Below are 15650 nucleotides of genomic sequence, written 5' to 3' on the forward strand. Positions count from 1 at the left end.
TCAGTAAGCATCGCTCATATACTCGACAGATATTTGACGTGAGGCTAACAGGACGAAAGTCTTTTGAGTCTTTAGGTTTAGTAGTTTTCCCTAGTGGTATAACGACGGATTGTGCCCAAGCCTTTGGCACTTCTCCTCTCATCATGCTCAAGTATATTTATTGAATGATACTAATCATTATAACCTCATAAAACAAATTGTAATTACCGAAATGATCTATTAAATTTAGAGAAACTTTTGAGTAGAACACATACGGCCAGTTGTTTTTGAAAGTAACCATATTCAAGATAGCGTATGTTTTTTTCATCAAAATATTATTATCAAATGGCAAAAAGCGGAAAAATTATCTAGCAATGAGAAGTACAACAGTATAGTTTGAAATTAAATTTTCAAACTTAAAAAAAATTAGACTGTAGAAGTCATTTGTGAGTAAGTGGATCCATTAATTTATTTTTGAAAGCAGACATTTCTTTGTAGAATTTTAGCAGATTTATTCACTGTTTCATTCCATTTACCCAATTGGAAGATTATGGTACGGTTGCGTCCAGGTCTATAAAAAGGATGACTTTGATCCTGGCTTTTAATTTTATCAATTTTCAAAGTTGATCACTTGGATCAAACCAAAGTTAATCAATATATGGGCTGGAGCAGTTGGAGTTCAAGACTAATATTAACAACGGTAATATGAATTTTCACTGTTGGACCCCGAAAGTTTAATGCACTCGCCCTCAAGATCATATTCTGGAAACCAAAAACCAGAAGAAGATGCTCCCATGTTTCTTCCCAAAACCATCATAATCATCATCATCATCATGACTCCCTCACAATTCGTTGATTTGATTTCTATTTCCCTCGGAAAAAATTGGAGCTTCCTCTTGCTCCTACAAGCTTTCTGTCTCCTCACTTTTGCAGATTTTGCTGTCATCTCATCGTGTCATCCCTTTTCCCTTTTGCTCCTACTCTTTCTTTTTTCCGACGACAACTCCCTCCGTTCATCGAAGACTTTCATCTCGTTAGTCCTCCATAGTTTTGTCAATTCTTGGTTTTTTGCGACTGCTTTCCTTCATACATTCTTAATTAGACTTGTGCTTTGAGTTCATTCTCGTTCCACAAAAATGGCATCGACAGGACCTAAATGGAGTTTATATCCGTTATTGGCGGTGGTTGCAGTGGTAAGTGGTTTTGATTGAAATACAAAAATATAGAAAATCGTTCTAGTAGTAGTATTGAAACTTTTATTCAATACATCAATTGAAATTGTGTTATTAAAAAACACTGCATGCGAAAACACCCCAAAAGTTGAAACATGGATTATATTTTTGCCCAATGTTGAAGTACATTATATTTTCCTCGCATTATCAAAAAAACTCGCTTCTGATGAACACTATAATATATTTATTTTAAGTTTGAATTCGCTCTTGGAGGAGCACACATTGCCTACTGTTCTCCATTATTTTTCTTTTTATTCCCATTTATCAATTCTGCTTTCGGGTTGGTCACAGCATTCCATGCAATTTTTCTTCGGTACCCAAATCGGTATTTATAAAATTTAATGTTTTCAATATTAAATTTTGAAATTTTTAGATGTGATTTCTATTTACAATTAACATGTTCTTCAATTGGATTTTTCTTCTTTTTCTCGTCGTTAATGGAAACATACTGTATAAATGAGTTTAAATGTAAGAGTTATTTGCATTTAAAATTTTAGATTTAAAAATTATTTTTCAGATGCAGATGAAACAATTAAAGATGGAGTATGCCACGGATTAAAATATCGAACAATTGCAATGGTTGGGTCTTGCAACGATTTACTCGCTAATTTACAATTGTCGATTCTCGATAAATTTGGATGGGAACCTAAGGTAATGCATGTATATGACAAGAATAATAAATCATATGGATTCCTAACTATAAAAAACGAAAAATTTTAGTACTGTAGGTAGGGTGACTTTGCGTTACGTTGTTACTCAATACCAGGTTTTGTTTCATTTTTGGAGGCGAGTTGTTTCAAGGATGAAAATTAGGTTCTTTGAAATTAAGGCAGATATTAAAGTTTTTAGCAGTTCTTTTTCTAAAAGTAATTTTTCTTTTTTCTTTTTACTACATACAGCCTTTGAAAAATCTTTGAAACTCGTTTTGTGACACACTGATGGGAAGGGCCATCTTTAGCATTTTCATTTTAAAAAATTTCAAAAAGTTTATAATTTCATAGATTGAAAATGTAGCGCTAGAACTTATTTTAACGTGGCTATCGCAACCTTTAGCAAGAAATGCCTTGAAAAGTGGCTCAAAAATTATGCATAATGAACAAAAAACTTTACCATATCCATACCTTGCTGCGGGCTTCACACTTTTTAATCATTTCCCATTTTGCCCCTGATCGTACAGTAACGTAGGGAGTACGGTAGGCCATAGTAGGCATTACGGCGAGATACAATGCCCAATTCGCAATAATGGCTTGAATATACCAACTTTTTCAGGAACGCGAATGGATTCGGTTTTTCACATCAATTTCTTTGACTATTTTATCTGGTATTCATCTATTAATATGTACTCTACTCACATTCTACAGTGCAACCGAAACCAAGTAATTTTAATATTGAAAATGTAATTTTACATTTAAGTTTCAGAATCCGTTTATACTCTTATCACTATCAAGTCGTCATATCAATATTTATCATTATTGTTTCATTTTTTCATCTTCGTTACTGTTGCACATTCTTTTTTCTATATCTTCCATTGGCAATTGGAATGTTTTCATTACTTCAAGGAATTGTTTCATGGAGAACTAAATGTCATGGTTCAACAACTAGAGCTTTAAACATTATTGGAGCAGCATTCGCAGTTCTTATGAATGCTACCACAAGTTTTGGTATATTCTGCTGGTTTAATCGAAATACTGTTCCGCATATGATTACAAGGCATTGCCATTGGTTGTCACATCGAGAAGCATATTGTATGAGAGTTGTTCATTTTACTCATCCATATATTGATTGGTTACCACAGGAAACTGAAAGAGAGATTGCTGCTATTCAGGTAAATTTGACTATTTCGTTGACGTCTAAAGATCCTAATTTTTGCCAAATCATGGATGTTCCTGTAACGTGCCAATTTTAGGGTCACTTGAGAATAATCTTTTTCCAAATAAATACACAAGTTTTTCACGTCGTGTCAAAGTGTCCCATATCCGTTTAATCTACAAAAACGAGGGATTTAGACTTCTCAACTGTATTTTCATGGTTAAGAACGTGCTGACGTCCCATTTTTTGCGAAAAACTTCCCGCACTTTTTGTAGATCAAGCCGTAATGGGACAGCCTGACACCATGTGGTTTTTTACAATAAAAAATTAGAAAGCAAAACGATCCCCCAAATTGACACGGGTTACTGTAACTTATTACGTAGACGTTGAAAGATGAAAATTATTTTTATATCCTACGGTTCCACCACGCGGAAAACACATTTTTCAGATAACAGTACACATTCTCTTATTCATTTTTTCATGCATACAGTTTTCCATCTCCATGCGATCAGCTTTCTCAACCAAAAAGCAATACTTATACTATTGAAATTAATGTTTTGTTGCGTATATATAAAGTTTATCATTTTTACAAAATCAGTACATCAGATTGGATAAAAATAATAGTAGGGCACGTGGAATAATGGAATGCTTTAAACTTTTCACTTCTTCTTTGGATCACGAATGGTGGTGAATTGGGAGGACATCTCGCTAATCTCAACGGCTTCCATTGCTTTATCATCAAAGTCCACCCATTCCTTCTCACTCAAATCAATCTCGTGGAATGCGTTTCCAGTTTCAACGCTTTTGGCAATCCATTCGTCCTACAAAAATCACACATTTTTGAATTAAATATATTCAAAATTTCGTACTCTCGGATCAAAATCAAACGGTTCAAGTCCACGGCAATCGAACACTGCAATCTGTTGCCATTTCTCGTTTTGTTCGATGTTGTAGCTTTTGAACATATCCTCGACAATGGCTGAAAATGTTTATATATACTTAATTTGATTTTCTCGCAAAACTTTGATCCCAGATATTTTAAGATTCACTCACTCAAAGTGTTGACTCTTCCACACAGCTTGCATTTTTCCACAAGATTTGCCTCACCACGACTTCCTGGAACATCAAGCATCTCCTAAAATAGATTTGTTTCTTAAAAGAAAACATTCTAGAAATATCTCACATTGAGCACTACATACTGCCAGTGATCTGGAGCTTCACCACAATTAGTACACTTAAGTTTCATGTGCCAATGAAACGAATCAGTGTCATCCGGACGAAGATCAGTGATACCTTTCAATTGACACTTCAGTTCGAGAGCAAGAAAAGGCTGAAATTCTCAAGTTATTATGCTAATTATCGGATTGCTTTGTTCGTAAATAGAAAAAGTCAACCCTAATTATCCGCGCGGAAGAAACTTGTGCTTATGTCTCTCCGAGCACATTCTAATTGGTATTCCTTACCATTTTGTACGCGCAGATGGTCTCGTCCTCCGGTCACCTAAACAACACTTTAGTGAAGAATTGACGGAGGCTGTCAAGAAAATGAGGAGACATTCCCACAGGGACTTCCCGTTAGAATGAAATAGCATAACACAAAAAATGTATTTATAATTTATTTTCCAAAACTATAAAGCGAGTAAGGAAAAAGGGAAAAAACGAGTACATAAGCTGTAATAATGGAGGGTAGAAAATCATAAGATGAGTTTCGAATGTTTGATAATCGAAAATACAGAGAATGGAATAAGTGAACATATTAGAAATGTAGCACATAGAAAACGATTATGACGGTTTCACAATCAAACAAAAAAAATCCATTTACTCCTCTTATAATCAACATTAATCTTTAACAACAATTGCTAATGATTCGGTGCAGTGGATGGACGTTTTGGATGATTGGACGTAGTTGCACGAGTTGGGAGTTTTGTAGAAGATGGTGCCGTTCGTGGCCGTGTATCGGTTTCCTTATTCAGTTTGGTGGTGACTGAAAGCTTTTAAAGAGTTTAGTAACTTTTTTTTATTCAGAAAAAAGTGAACTATTTCATCAAATCTCAGTAAAATAGTTCCTAGAACCTACGGTTCAAGTTTTGGCAAAATGTCAATTTTTCAAAAAATTCAGATTATTTAGATTTTTTGAATATAATTTGTAGAAAACAACTTTTTGGTCAACCTCAAAGTTATTAATATCAAACAGAGCAATTTTCATTTTTTTTGACCAGACAAAGTTTTAAAAAGTATGTACTTTAATATGATGTCTGATCATTTTAATTCGTATTTCAAACAAGCTCAGAACTTATAAAAATTTTGAGAAATGAAAAATGAAACTTACATCGTGTTTCTTTTTCATTGGAGCTGACTTCGGATCAGTTAATTTCTTAATCCAATCCTCGCCTTGTTGCTCGCCAACAGTTTTAGCTGGAGATGGACGGGGAGGTTTTGCGAGACGTTCCTTTTTTTTATCTCTTGGAACACGTGGTCCATCTTGTTCCCGCTCTTCATGTTTCTTCTTCTTCTCATCAAGAAACTTTTGTTTGCGAATCATATTTCGTTCTTTTCTTTTTGCGTCCTGCTTCTCCCACCGTTCTTTTTCTTTTTCTGTCATAGGTTTTTCCTTCTTCAAATCCTTCTTCGACGTGGTTGCAGACGTTGAAGCCATCGGAACGCTGGGCTTCATAAGGATATCCAGAACATTCTTATGCTTTTCAAATTTATCAACTTTATCACGCTTCTCAGCTCTCTTTTCGTCACGTCTCTGTCTGCGAGCATCGTAATCTCTCCGCTTTCCAGTTTCTTTTTCGAAGAAATACTTGACAAGTGGTGTTTCCATTTTATCGATTTCTATAATAATAATAATGATGTTTTAATATTTTAAGAAAAATCAAATACTAACGAGTTCTAGCATCATCAGGCTGATTAAGTTTCCGAATTTGTTGTTCCAGAGTCAGAATTGGAATAGCTCTTTCTTCTTCAAGCTTCTTACAGAAATCCAAATAGTATTTATCAGTGAGAATAGCTCCAACACGTGTATCTTCCTTCATTCGATTACGATCACATTTTGCAAAGTTCTGATTGGAAGCAGCTTCAACAACTGCAGCAGAATCATTTCCACGAGAATCGACAAAAATGTATCCATCGAATCGCCGTTCAAATTCCATCATTGAATCACAGTATTCGGAAAAATTTACTGTAAGCGTTGCATAAGCACATCGGTCGAACCTGAAAAAATGTTTATGACTTTAGAAGCAAAACATCAAATTTTTAGAACACACGAAAAGTTAGCAGGATGAAAATAGGTTCCAATGACTTCTTCTGGTAGTGGACTAATCTGTTCAAGAACTTCATGCTCCGTCATGTATTTTGGAAGACGACGCAACACGACTTTCACATGACCGTCTTTTGAATCGGTCATTCTGAAAATAATAAATAAAATAATAAAAATAATAAAAATTACTACATTTTTAAAAGAATCAAGAATTAATTTAACGGGTGCAGACCGGATGAATAAAACAAATAAGCAGTTGTAAAATAAATAAAAAATATTTATTACTATTTTATAGAGAAACAGATTGTGAGTTCTTCTTTTTTAAATGAGCAAATTTTTTACGGAATCGACCGATTTCCGATTCGTTCATAACAACGTCAAAAATTAAATAATTTCCATCGATGGTGGGCTCAATGACCACTAATTCGTTATGATAAAGCCATTCAATTACTGGTGATCGAGCATCCAGACGAAGTCGAATCGTTTTGCACTTTGTAACCATTGTAACTTTATCGTTGATAACATCAATGAGTTCATGCATACCATCACCTGTTTTACACGAAATTCGTACGGAATTGTTTGATTCGGAAGTGGGAAATGCAGATTCTTTGTCGATCTGAACAATAAAAATTAGGAAAAGGAAGAAAACTTTTCTAAATATCACCTTGTTATCAACAGAAATTATCCTTTCGTTGAGTACATAATCTGTAACTCCAATGGATTTAAGTGTTGCCAGAACATCTTCTTCTTGTGCTTTCCAGTCCGGATTGGAAATGTCTCGAAGGTGGATTATCACATCCTACAAAAAATAAATATCACGATTTTTATAACGAATTTGAATTTCGAAAACGAATTAAAACTTTTTGTTCAATGACTCATGACTCACCGCAGATTTCACATGAGCCAGCGTAGCTTCGAATGCCGCAATCAAATGCATTGGCAAATCGCTCAAAAATCCGATTGTATCAGTAAACACAGCTGATCGACCAGAAGGTAACTTTGCCAAGTGGCGTGTGGTGTCCAATGTGGCAAACAACTGATCCTTCGGCGTCAGGGATGCGGCTCCAGTCAGTTTTTTCACTAAACTAGTTTTTCCAGAATTCGTGTATCCGACAACTGCAACAACGGCGTCTGATGAATTTCTCACACCGAGTTGTCCAACATTTTTCCGAGTCACATCTTTTAGCTCTTTACGTAGGTCTTGCTCTCGTTTTCGAAGAATTTCATTCAGATCGCCATCGATATCGGAATAGTGTGAGTCAATGTGTAGAATATCCGGACGTGAATGCAATCGTTTCGATGAAAGAGCATGAATTCGATGTTTGATGTACGGAATTTCGGCAATAGCAATCTGAATCCGAGCTTCTTCAGTTTTTGCAAATTGTTTGAAAGTTGCCAAAACAATGTTGTATCGATCAAAAATAGGAACTTCGAAAATTCGGTAGAGTTCTTGTTGCTGCGATGGGCTCAATGCATCAACATTCACCATTAATGCAGTGGCACGTGCAGCTTCTCGTCGAGCAATCAACTTTTCTAAATTTCCAGACGCCCAAACAGCTTTCCTTTTTGTATTGTAGTCGACTGGCATGATAAGACTGCTGAAATTAGATGAGTTATATCAATTAATATCATTCCAAAACCTACTCAACAGCATTCATATTTGGAAGATTATCGACAAGTGCAACAGCTTCTTCAAGTTGTCGATCTGCTTGTTTCAATACTGAAGCTGATCCAGATCCCCATCGAACCTTTGGATGCACAACTAACACTGACCACCTATCATTTGCAAATGCAGAAGGAGCTGCCACTTCAGAACTGAGAGATCAATAAAATTTTGGAAATATAGAAAATTCTGCTCACCTACCAATACTCAGATTACGAAATGACAAAACTGTCTGCCTTGATAATCGTAGAATAAACATTCTGAAATAATATTTGAGAAGCTGCTTTCATATTTCTAACAAAGTAAAAATCTATACACGGAATATATTACCAAATATAATCAGATTAAGCGTATTTTAAGACGATTGAAACTTCATCAGAAGGGGTTCGAACTGAAAAACCAAAAATTGAAATTCTAATGGGTACGAAAAGCGGGAAAATAAGTTTCAAGACTAACTCTTCCATAAAACAATATTTGTAATCGGCTGGGATATGCCTAAAACTCAAGTTACAGGAATACAATTGATATGGTTGGGAGAACCTATTGAACGGACAAAAAAAATGGGAACATGATATAGGATCATAGGATATACATAAAAAAAGTAACACAGCTGAATTATAGAATGGAAAAATGTTTTGAATGACTTGTGGACATACCCGGAAAATAATAAATAAGATTAATTATATGAAAACGAAATAATAAATTCTATTTTGGACCATGAATTCTATCTAACATTTTTTCTGCTTTTGATAGATCGAGTGAACTTAAACGAGTCTTTTTGGCGTCTGGAGATCGGGCGACACTTCTCTGCGAAGTAGCATCTGAAGTTTCATTGTCTGAACTAGCACAGGAGCTACTTTCTGGATCAGTTGAGTGGCTGGATGAAGTTGGTGACAGTTTCTGAAAGATCAGTACTGTTTAGACATATTGAGTACGTGTAACATACCGGTTTAGCACTCAATAAAGCTCCTTTTCTCGGAGCAAAGGATTGACCTTTTGGATGATTGTTCACTGGAATATTATTATGGGAATACTCTTCCGAGTTTGCAGGCGACAATGAGGGCAAATTTGCTGATCTACGCGACTTTGATATCTTTTCTTGCAAATCATCATGAAATTGTTGGTACGTTGTATCGCAATTGACCAGAAGTGATGATACTGAAGCTACTATTATCGTGTTGTGAGTTTTCGTTATTTAAAAAAGTGGTGAATCATTAGAAGAAAAGAAAACAAAAGAAAGTGGTACCGCAGGTTCCCATTTCGGGGCAATCGACTTTTCTGGGAGGAAAATTCCATCAATTATTGTAAATCACCACGATATGGTACACTCTGACACCACTTGCAAAATTAAACAAATACTTACACCGCGCAAGGTGCCCAACAGGATTGAGAAAATGAGTGGAATCTTTACGATCGTCTCCGTCACACAACTCTTGATCTGCTTGTGATTTCTGAAAATAGAAATAAAAACATTTTAAAGATGATTTTTCATTACCGTATAACTTGATTTGTATGGTTTTGATTGCATAGCCGATGACTCTTTGGGATGCGAACTACTTCCATACCGACTATCAGGTTTTGACGAGGATGAATGCTTTTTGGGGATTTTGAATTCACGTCTTGCCACATCATCATGCTTTCGCTTCGCCGAACTGGGTGATCCAATCGGTTGTTTTCTTGGATCCTTTGGCTTGTCACTTCCACCCACTTGCGTTGTCCGAATGATGACAGGAATTTCAGATGTCTGCTGCTCATTCGATTTCTGATGAAAAGATGGCTGCTTCTGTTTTTCCTTTTCTCTTGCATGATATTTGTTGTTGTCAGCTTCTAATGCCCGCCGATGCTCTTTATCTTTTCTTTTTCTCTCCTTCTCCGCATCTCGTTCTCGTTTCTCGGGAGCATTGGATCGAGACGACGTGGATGATATAGATTCTCTATCGCTCTGAACATTTGTACTGTGATGTGCCTCGGAATAGCGACGGTGTCGTGTGATAGTGGGGTGAGAAGTGACATCGGATTCATGCTTGTCTTTTCGCTTCTCTCGGTCTCGGTCTCGATCCGTTCTTTTCTACAAAGCAACAACAAAAAATCAAGCAGGACAGACAGAAACAAAGGGAATGAGAGGATTGTAATACTTAGAAACATGCACAAAACACAATAAATACCTCGTGATCTCGTTCTCTTTCCTTTTCCGTATCTCGATGACGTTTCTGTTCCTCTACCGGACGACTTTGTTGGGGAGAACTTCCATACCTTAAGCTTCTAGACTGCGATCTGAACAACACTGATTATCAATTTAAATGATTGAAATCCACACACCTTCCTCCTGATCTTCTAATTATTCGTTCTCTATCTTCTAGTTTTGGTTCAAAAGGCACTGGTGCTGCTTTTTTCGGTATAGCATTGTCTGGCTTCATTGGTTGTACAGGTTGCCCGACTCTACCTGGCGTTGTGCCAGGTTGCATTCGGAAAGAGAGATCCTTTGGTATTGGGCTGAGCAGTGGCTCAGGAACGCCAGAATAGACTATACGATTGCTTGCCTCAATTTCTCCATCTTCAACCAATCCTTCCTGCAAAATCAAAAGCATTAATAAAATTCTGATTCATGATATTAACATTATCCAACCTCTGTTTCTACCACAACTTCCTCTTGAACTATTATCGAAGCATTCGTCAAGTGAGGTTCTCTATTTTCTAAAACTTCTCCAAAAAACTCATTAAATGGTTGATCATCCTGTTGATCCTGCATCATCTCTCGTTCCGGATCATAGTCGAGAGCACGAATAAATTCTGCATTAATGCCCTCTAGGCTGAACTCGGTGTTGAAATCAATCTGAAAATGTGAATTATTTAATAGCAAAATGAATACTACTTACATCGGCGATTCCTTCATGTTCATTGATGTAACCAACCAATGGATTCAGAGCATTTTCTACCTTTGCATTCAGATTCTGAGGATTATTGATTTTTCGACGAGACGTTTTCTGTGAATCCTCCTCAAACTGATGTTGCAAATCTCCAGAGGTTATTTGTGACCCTTGGGAATTGACTGGCTCATCTGGTACGTTATCTTTCTGGATTGCTGGTGATGCTTGATGAAGTTGTTGATGGATGACAGGTACACTAGATGTTGGAGCAGGAGCAACAGACAAAACATTAACTCTAGGCAAAAATTGTTGCTCTTCTCTATATCGGGCATCCGCATTCTGATTAACACGTTGCAACTCCATATGCGCAATAGCCTGTGGGGCGCGAATTGTCGAGTATTGTTGGGATTGTTTATGTCGCGAATATGCCGATCTTCCATATAACTGCTGATGGGATGTACTTCTGCCAGAACTTGCAGGAGTCGACGTAATAGTTATAAATCGGTTGGTGAGTCTGCGTAGATCCTCTCCAAATTCGACCATGCTTTTATTCACACCAAAACGTCCGTCTCTATTAAAAATTGTGATAATATCCTCCAGAGTATGATCATGCAATCGATCATTCAACACTACAATCGGCCTATTATTGTGATCGAATCGAGAAAGAGATTCGCCGAGAAATGGGGACTCCTGTTCCATCGCATCAGCTGCTTGGTTCATCTGAGATAATATTTTTCATTTTACAAGAATTCAAGTGCTGTAAAAATGATAACGTACCCCATTTCTTCTGAGATATCCATAAATAAGAGAATCAATCCTTTCATGTGTGACTGGATTCTCAAAAATCTGTGGATTCTGATGTTGCTGGGGACGTCCCCTTCCTCCTACAGGTTTTTGTCCTTGATCATTAGCCTGCATCGGTGAAAACCCGTGTTTTCTGAAAATTCGAATCTCGAAGAACTGCAAAAATTAATCAGAAGGTATAAAATCGTGGACTGCAGAACGAGTTGGAAAAAAATCAATCGAAATTTCAAACCTGATAAAAAATAACAATGTATTACCGGAGTAAGAAAAAGAAAGCTCTAAAACGAACAGATAAACATGAATAATAATAATAATTAAAAACTCTAAAACTACTGAAAAACAAAAAAGAAGTGAATATACTGAACTGTCCTATAAAAAAAAAGTTAGACAAAATATACAAAAATGCTAATGTCTAAAATCCTGGTGGATACCAGTCGACTTCTTGAGTGATGGTACGCTTCTCGTAAGCTTCAACTTGATCATCTTCTTTGAATCGAATATTTTTATCAGACAACGCGAGACCGACTTCTGTGTTCGTTTTTGCATTCGTCACCACTTCCATTCCAGCTTTCATAGTTTCGACTTCTCCTTCGTAAACGACTTGATTGCCTCGAGTGAACTTATAAATGCAATGTCTGAAATAATTGCATTTTTCTTGTGAAAAAAAGCAGATTCAAGTACCTATCAAAGTTTCCCCAATTCACAAGGGTTCCTGCAATAGGTTGCCGCTTTCTTCCACGATCCGAAATGACAAATTCTTTGAGCACGTGTCCTTCTCCAACTAAATGGAGTTCAGTTAGCTTTGGAATACGAGCAGAAAGTTCTCCTTTCAGCGATTCAATCATGCGATAAATGACATTGAATGAATCGATTTGAATACCAGCAGCATCGGCACGTTGTTTGAGTTTTGCAGATGTTTCTACGTTGAATGTGTATATTGTGGCATCCGTCTCTTTTGCCAATTCAATGTCTTTTTCAGTCGGCGGTCCCACTTCGAAATCAACCAATTGTAGCTTGCATTGCTCGCTTTTATATGTGCTCAAAATTTCCAGAATCGCCTCGAGTGTGCCTTCTACGTCTGTTCGGATCTGAAATAAGAACATATTTATTTGATGAAAAATTTTTAAAAAGATTTCAAAGAGGCGCATTTATGCGGAATGGTCTCGCCACGCGCGGCGAACTATTAAAACAATTTGGTGTGTGCGCCTTTAAGATTACTGTGCTAATTTTGCACTTTGCACGCTTCATCGATTTTTTTTCCATATTTCATACAAACACATTTATTATACGTAATAAGCATAAATTGAATACAATAAATGCATAAAATTGGGAAAGGAACAACCAAAAGCGAACAAAACGATTCACCAGCAAAATTATTACAGTAATCTTAAAAGCGCACACACCAAATTGCACACATTAATTATTAAGAAACCATCAGTCCATGAGAATGCCTATTTTCCGGCGCGAAAATAGCGGCAGAATAGAGAACATGCCGCGACGAGAGATTTAGGTGCTTCGCTACGAGATATTCCCGCGCCAAAACTGTAGGCATTCTCATGATCTCATGGTTTCTTAATATGTTTTTTGTCTTAATCAGTATGAAGTGCGTTTCGAGACTATAGAAATCGTAGAAGTTGAAAAAATACACAAAAAATTAAATATGTTATCACTCAACAATACTGGTCTTCAATTGATTATTCAATACTCCATTTAAATTCATGTATTTAACAAGGTCGCGTGGAATCATGCGTTGAAAGCCACGTTTCCCGAATTTTTTTAATGCGTACATTTTACGTGATTTTAGAATATATTAAACACCCGAAATTGTAAACTATATTAAATAAGAAATCCAATTGCAATTTTAAACTAATATTTTTTTTTCTAATAGCTTTTCTCTCAGACAATTCAACAACTCACTATAAGCCTAAATTTTGGAGATCCGTCAGCTACATCTTTCTCAATTCGTTGCTTTTTATGAACAATATTACGAAGAGTCGATCCGAATCGTTGTCCTCTGTCGAGAAGCTGCTGTCGATTGCTCAGATATGTCTCACGAGCTTTGTCTCTCTGATCTTTTGTGTCTTCCCAATCACGATCAGCCTTCTCGCGCATCATATTATCAATTCTCAAGTTTACAGCTTTCTGTGCACGATCTACAGTTTCCGCTTCGAGAACGAGGTCACCAGGAGTTGGAAGATCGTCTTTCCATCCTGAAACGCGAACTGGTTGTGATGGTGTCGCGACTTGAACAATTTTTCCATTTTCATCATGCATTGTCTTGACACGACACCACGAGCTTCCTGCCACTAGTACACATCCCTTTTTGAGTGTTCCTCGAGAAACAACTAATGTGCAAACTTTTCCAATTCCATGTACAACTGATGATTCAATGATAACTGCTTCCACTTTTCCTTTTTTCGTTGCTTTTAAATCCATGACATCTGCTTGAAGAAGAAGAGCATCTTGTAAAGATGGTAGATTTCTAGATTGTAATGCAGAAACCTCAACACATTGAACATCTCCACCGAGCTGCTCAACAACGACATCATGTTCCAACAATGATCGCATTGCTCTCATTGGATCTGCGTTTGGCTTGTCAATTTTATTTACAGCCACCACCAGTTGAACATTCGCGTCTTTTGCAAATTTTATCGATTGTGCAGTCTGTTCTTTGACTCCATCATCGGCAGCAACAACGAGAACAACAATATCAGCTCCTTTCGCACCACGGGCTCTCATTGATGCGAATGCGGCATGACCCGGTGTATCCAAAAATGTGACTCTTCTTCCTTTTGTTAATTCGACAGAGAATGCGCCAATATGTTGTGTGATTCCACCGAATTCTCCTGCAGCGATTTGAGAATTACGCATTGCATCCAAAAGTGTGGTTTTTCCATGATCAACATGTCCCATGATAGTTACAATCGGTGGGCGACGTTCTAGATCTTTTGGAGAAGCTTCTAGTTGTGGATGGAGGTCTGCATCCTCTTTTTCAGTTTTTTTCGGAGGGCCATTCACGAAACGAGGTTTGAAAGAGAATGCAGCGGTTGTCTAAAATAATTATGATTAGAGTTTGATCCAAAATAGTGTAAAATTTAAAAATCTTTCGGAAGTTTACTGCAAAAATACCTGCAAAATCGAAACATCGTCAAGTGGAGAATCAGAAATGATTGCATCAACATTCCGGCGGTCGAGGCTTTCCAAAAACTCGGTAATTTCACTCAAATCTACGGAAAGTGCCGCGGCGAGCTCTCTGAAAAGTACAGAAATTGTTGTTTTTTCTTCCAAATAGTGCGAGAGGATAAAGACTGCAGACAAAGATGAGAATGAAGTTGCTGACCCATATTTGACGGCGCGATATAAGAAGGATACAATCTATTTATAAGCCATCGTGTGTAGAGACATTCCCGGAAAAATCTTCACAAGAGTTATATATTGGAAAATTTATAAGTTAAACCAAAAGTAGCTTTTTTAAGTTGCAATAACTTTCCTCTAATAAAAAATGATAAGAGAAATTTCGTTGAAATTGAGACCGCAGAACATTTTTCAGTTGCGTTTTATTTTGCGAGGAAAATATTATTTATTGCGGCCGCATTCGACTATACATTTCGAGTTTCCTTACGAAGGATTCATTTGCTTCCAAACATCGACAGTTTGTTTTGTACTTTTCGTACTCTTCACGACGGCGGCTTCCACAAACTTTCGCCTTCCACGTTTTCCTTCAGATGCGAATTGTTGAGTTTGAATTCGCCAGAATGTTGTTGTGGTCTGAACTGCAATTTTTTCACATTTCTAACTATGTTCTACCCAATATTCATCCATTAACCTTGCGAACATCGTAAAAGTTGGCGGCTAGTCGCTGTTCGCAACAACTGTAGAATCATCGTTTTGGACATTCTGATAGTTTCATTTCAATTTCCAATCGATTCCAAGAATCTTCTTGAAGAACTCATTGTTTGAAAAGTTATTTCTCAACTCCCACAAAGTACAACCTGACGAATATCTACATTTCATTGGCACTGCCTAAATCATTTT

The 15650-nt window shown here is 36.8% G+C and overlaps 6 protein-coding genes across 12 annotated transcripts; 1 reads left to right on the top strand and 5 right to left on the bottom strand.

Annotated features, from left to right (window-relative positions):
• Positions 1–970: 970 nt before the first annotated feature.
• Positions 971–3604, top strand: F46B6.2 (uncharacterized protein). The gene is made up of 7 exons (NM_073119.4): positions 971–1172; positions 1406–1536; positions 1585–1679; positions 1729–1862; positions 2481–2587; positions 2631–3036; positions 3469–3604. Exons 1-7 carry the CDS (start codon positions 1116–1118, stop codon positions 3565–3567), a joined length of 1029 nt encoding a protein of 342 aa, NP_505520.2. The 5' UTR covers positions 971–1115; the 3' UTR covers positions 3568–3604.
• F46B6.12 (UPF0587 protein F46B6.12) lies at positions 3583–4520 on the bottom strand. The gene is made up of 5 exons (NM_073120.5): positions 4484–4520; positions 4204–4350; positions 4074–4155; positions 3890–3999; positions 3583–3841 (listed from the first exon to the last, which is right to left on the bottom strand). Exons 1-5 carry the CDS (start codon positions 4484–4486, stop codon positions 3680–3682), a joined length of 504 nt encoding a protein of 167 aa, NP_505521.2. The 5' UTR covers positions 4487–4520; the 3' UTR covers positions 3583–3679.
• A 100-nt stretch (positions 4521–4620) lies between these two features.
• smg-4 (UPF3 domain-containing protein) lies at positions 4621–6431 on the bottom strand. 2 transcript variants are annotated; one of them, NM_171514.6, is made up of 4 exons: positions 6289–6431; positions 5910–6235; positions 5349–5857; positions 4621–5010 (listed from the first exon to the last, which is right to left on the bottom strand). In NM_171514.6, the coding sequence occupies exons 1-4, from the start codon at positions 6426–6428 to the stop codon at positions 4879–4881; spliced, it is 1107 nt and encodes a 368-aa protein (NP_741600.1). In that variant the 5' UTR covers positions 6429–6431; the 3' UTR covers positions 4621–4878. The 2 variants fall into 2 exon arrangements, with proteins under 2 accessions (NP_741600.1, NP_741601.1); NM_171515.6 differs by having other exon boundaries at positions 4625–5003; positions 6289–6429.
• Positions 6432–6545: 114 nt separating this feature from the next.
• On the bottom strand, positions 6546–8204 carry F46B6.4 (Hflx-type G domain-containing protein). The gene is made up of 5 exons (NM_001392585.1): positions 8142–8204; positions 7926–8096; positions 7168–7879; positions 6946–7080; positions 6546–6897 (listed from the first exon to the last, which is right to left on the bottom strand). Exons 1-5 carry the CDS (start codon positions 8201–8203, stop codon positions 6571–6573), a joined length of 1407 nt encoding a protein of 468 aa, NP_001379125.1. The 5' UTR covers position 8204; the 3' UTR covers positions 6546–6570.
• A 92-nt stretch (positions 8205–8296) lies between these two features.
• Positions 8297–11755, bottom strand: F46B6.5 (LisH domain-containing protein). 5 transcript variants are annotated; one of them, NM_182362.7, is made up of 9 exons: positions 11589–11750; positions 10821–11531; positions 10571–10777; positions 10264–10514; positions 10110–10218; positions 9440–9886; positions 9308–9395; positions 8891–9102; positions 8297–8844 (listed from the first exon to the last, which is right to left on the bottom strand). In NM_182362.7, exons 1-9 carry the CDS (start codon positions 11727–11729, stop codon positions 8650–8652), a joined length of 2361 nt encoding a protein of 786 aa, NP_872162.2. In that variant the 5' UTR covers positions 11730–11750; the 3' UTR covers positions 8297–8649. The 5 variants fall into 5 exon arrangements, with proteins under 5 accessions (NP_872162.2, NP_001256138.1, NP_505524.2 ...); NM_001269209.4 differs by having other exon boundaries at positions 8298–8844; positions 8891–9111; positions 9440–10012; positions 11589–11755; NM_073123.5 differs by having other exon boundaries at positions 8299–8844; positions 9440–10012; positions 11589–11748.
• Positions 11756–11852: 97 nt separating this feature from the next.
• On the bottom strand, positions 11853–15554 carry F46B6.6 (Tr-type G domain-containing protein). Of its 2 annotated transcripts, none has more exons than NM_001028765.4 (6): positions 15442–15554; positions 15238–15388; positions 14745–14868; positions 13533–14666; positions 12297–12703; positions 11853–12250 (listed from the first exon to the last, which is right to left on the bottom strand). In NM_001028765.4, the coding sequence occupies exons 1-6, from the start codon at positions 15509–15511 to the stop codon at positions 12028–12030; spliced, it is 2109 nt and encodes a 702-aa protein (NP_001023936.1). In that variant the 5' UTR covers positions 15512–15554; the 3' UTR covers positions 11853–12027. The 2 variants fall into 2 exon arrangements, 1 of the variants encoding a protein (NP_001023936.1); NR_002401.1 differs by having other exon boundaries at positions 12028–12250; positions 13533–14593; positions 15442–15511.
• Between the last annotated feature and the right edge of the window lie 96 nt (positions 15555–15650).

Source organism: Caenorhabditis elegans, chromosome V (genome assembly GCF_000002985.6).
Source record: "Caenorhabditis elegans chromosome V".
In the NCBI taxonomy this organism is placed as follows: Eukaryota; Metazoa; Nematoda; class Chromadorea; order Rhabditida; family Rhabditidae; genus Caenorhabditis; species Caenorhabditis elegans.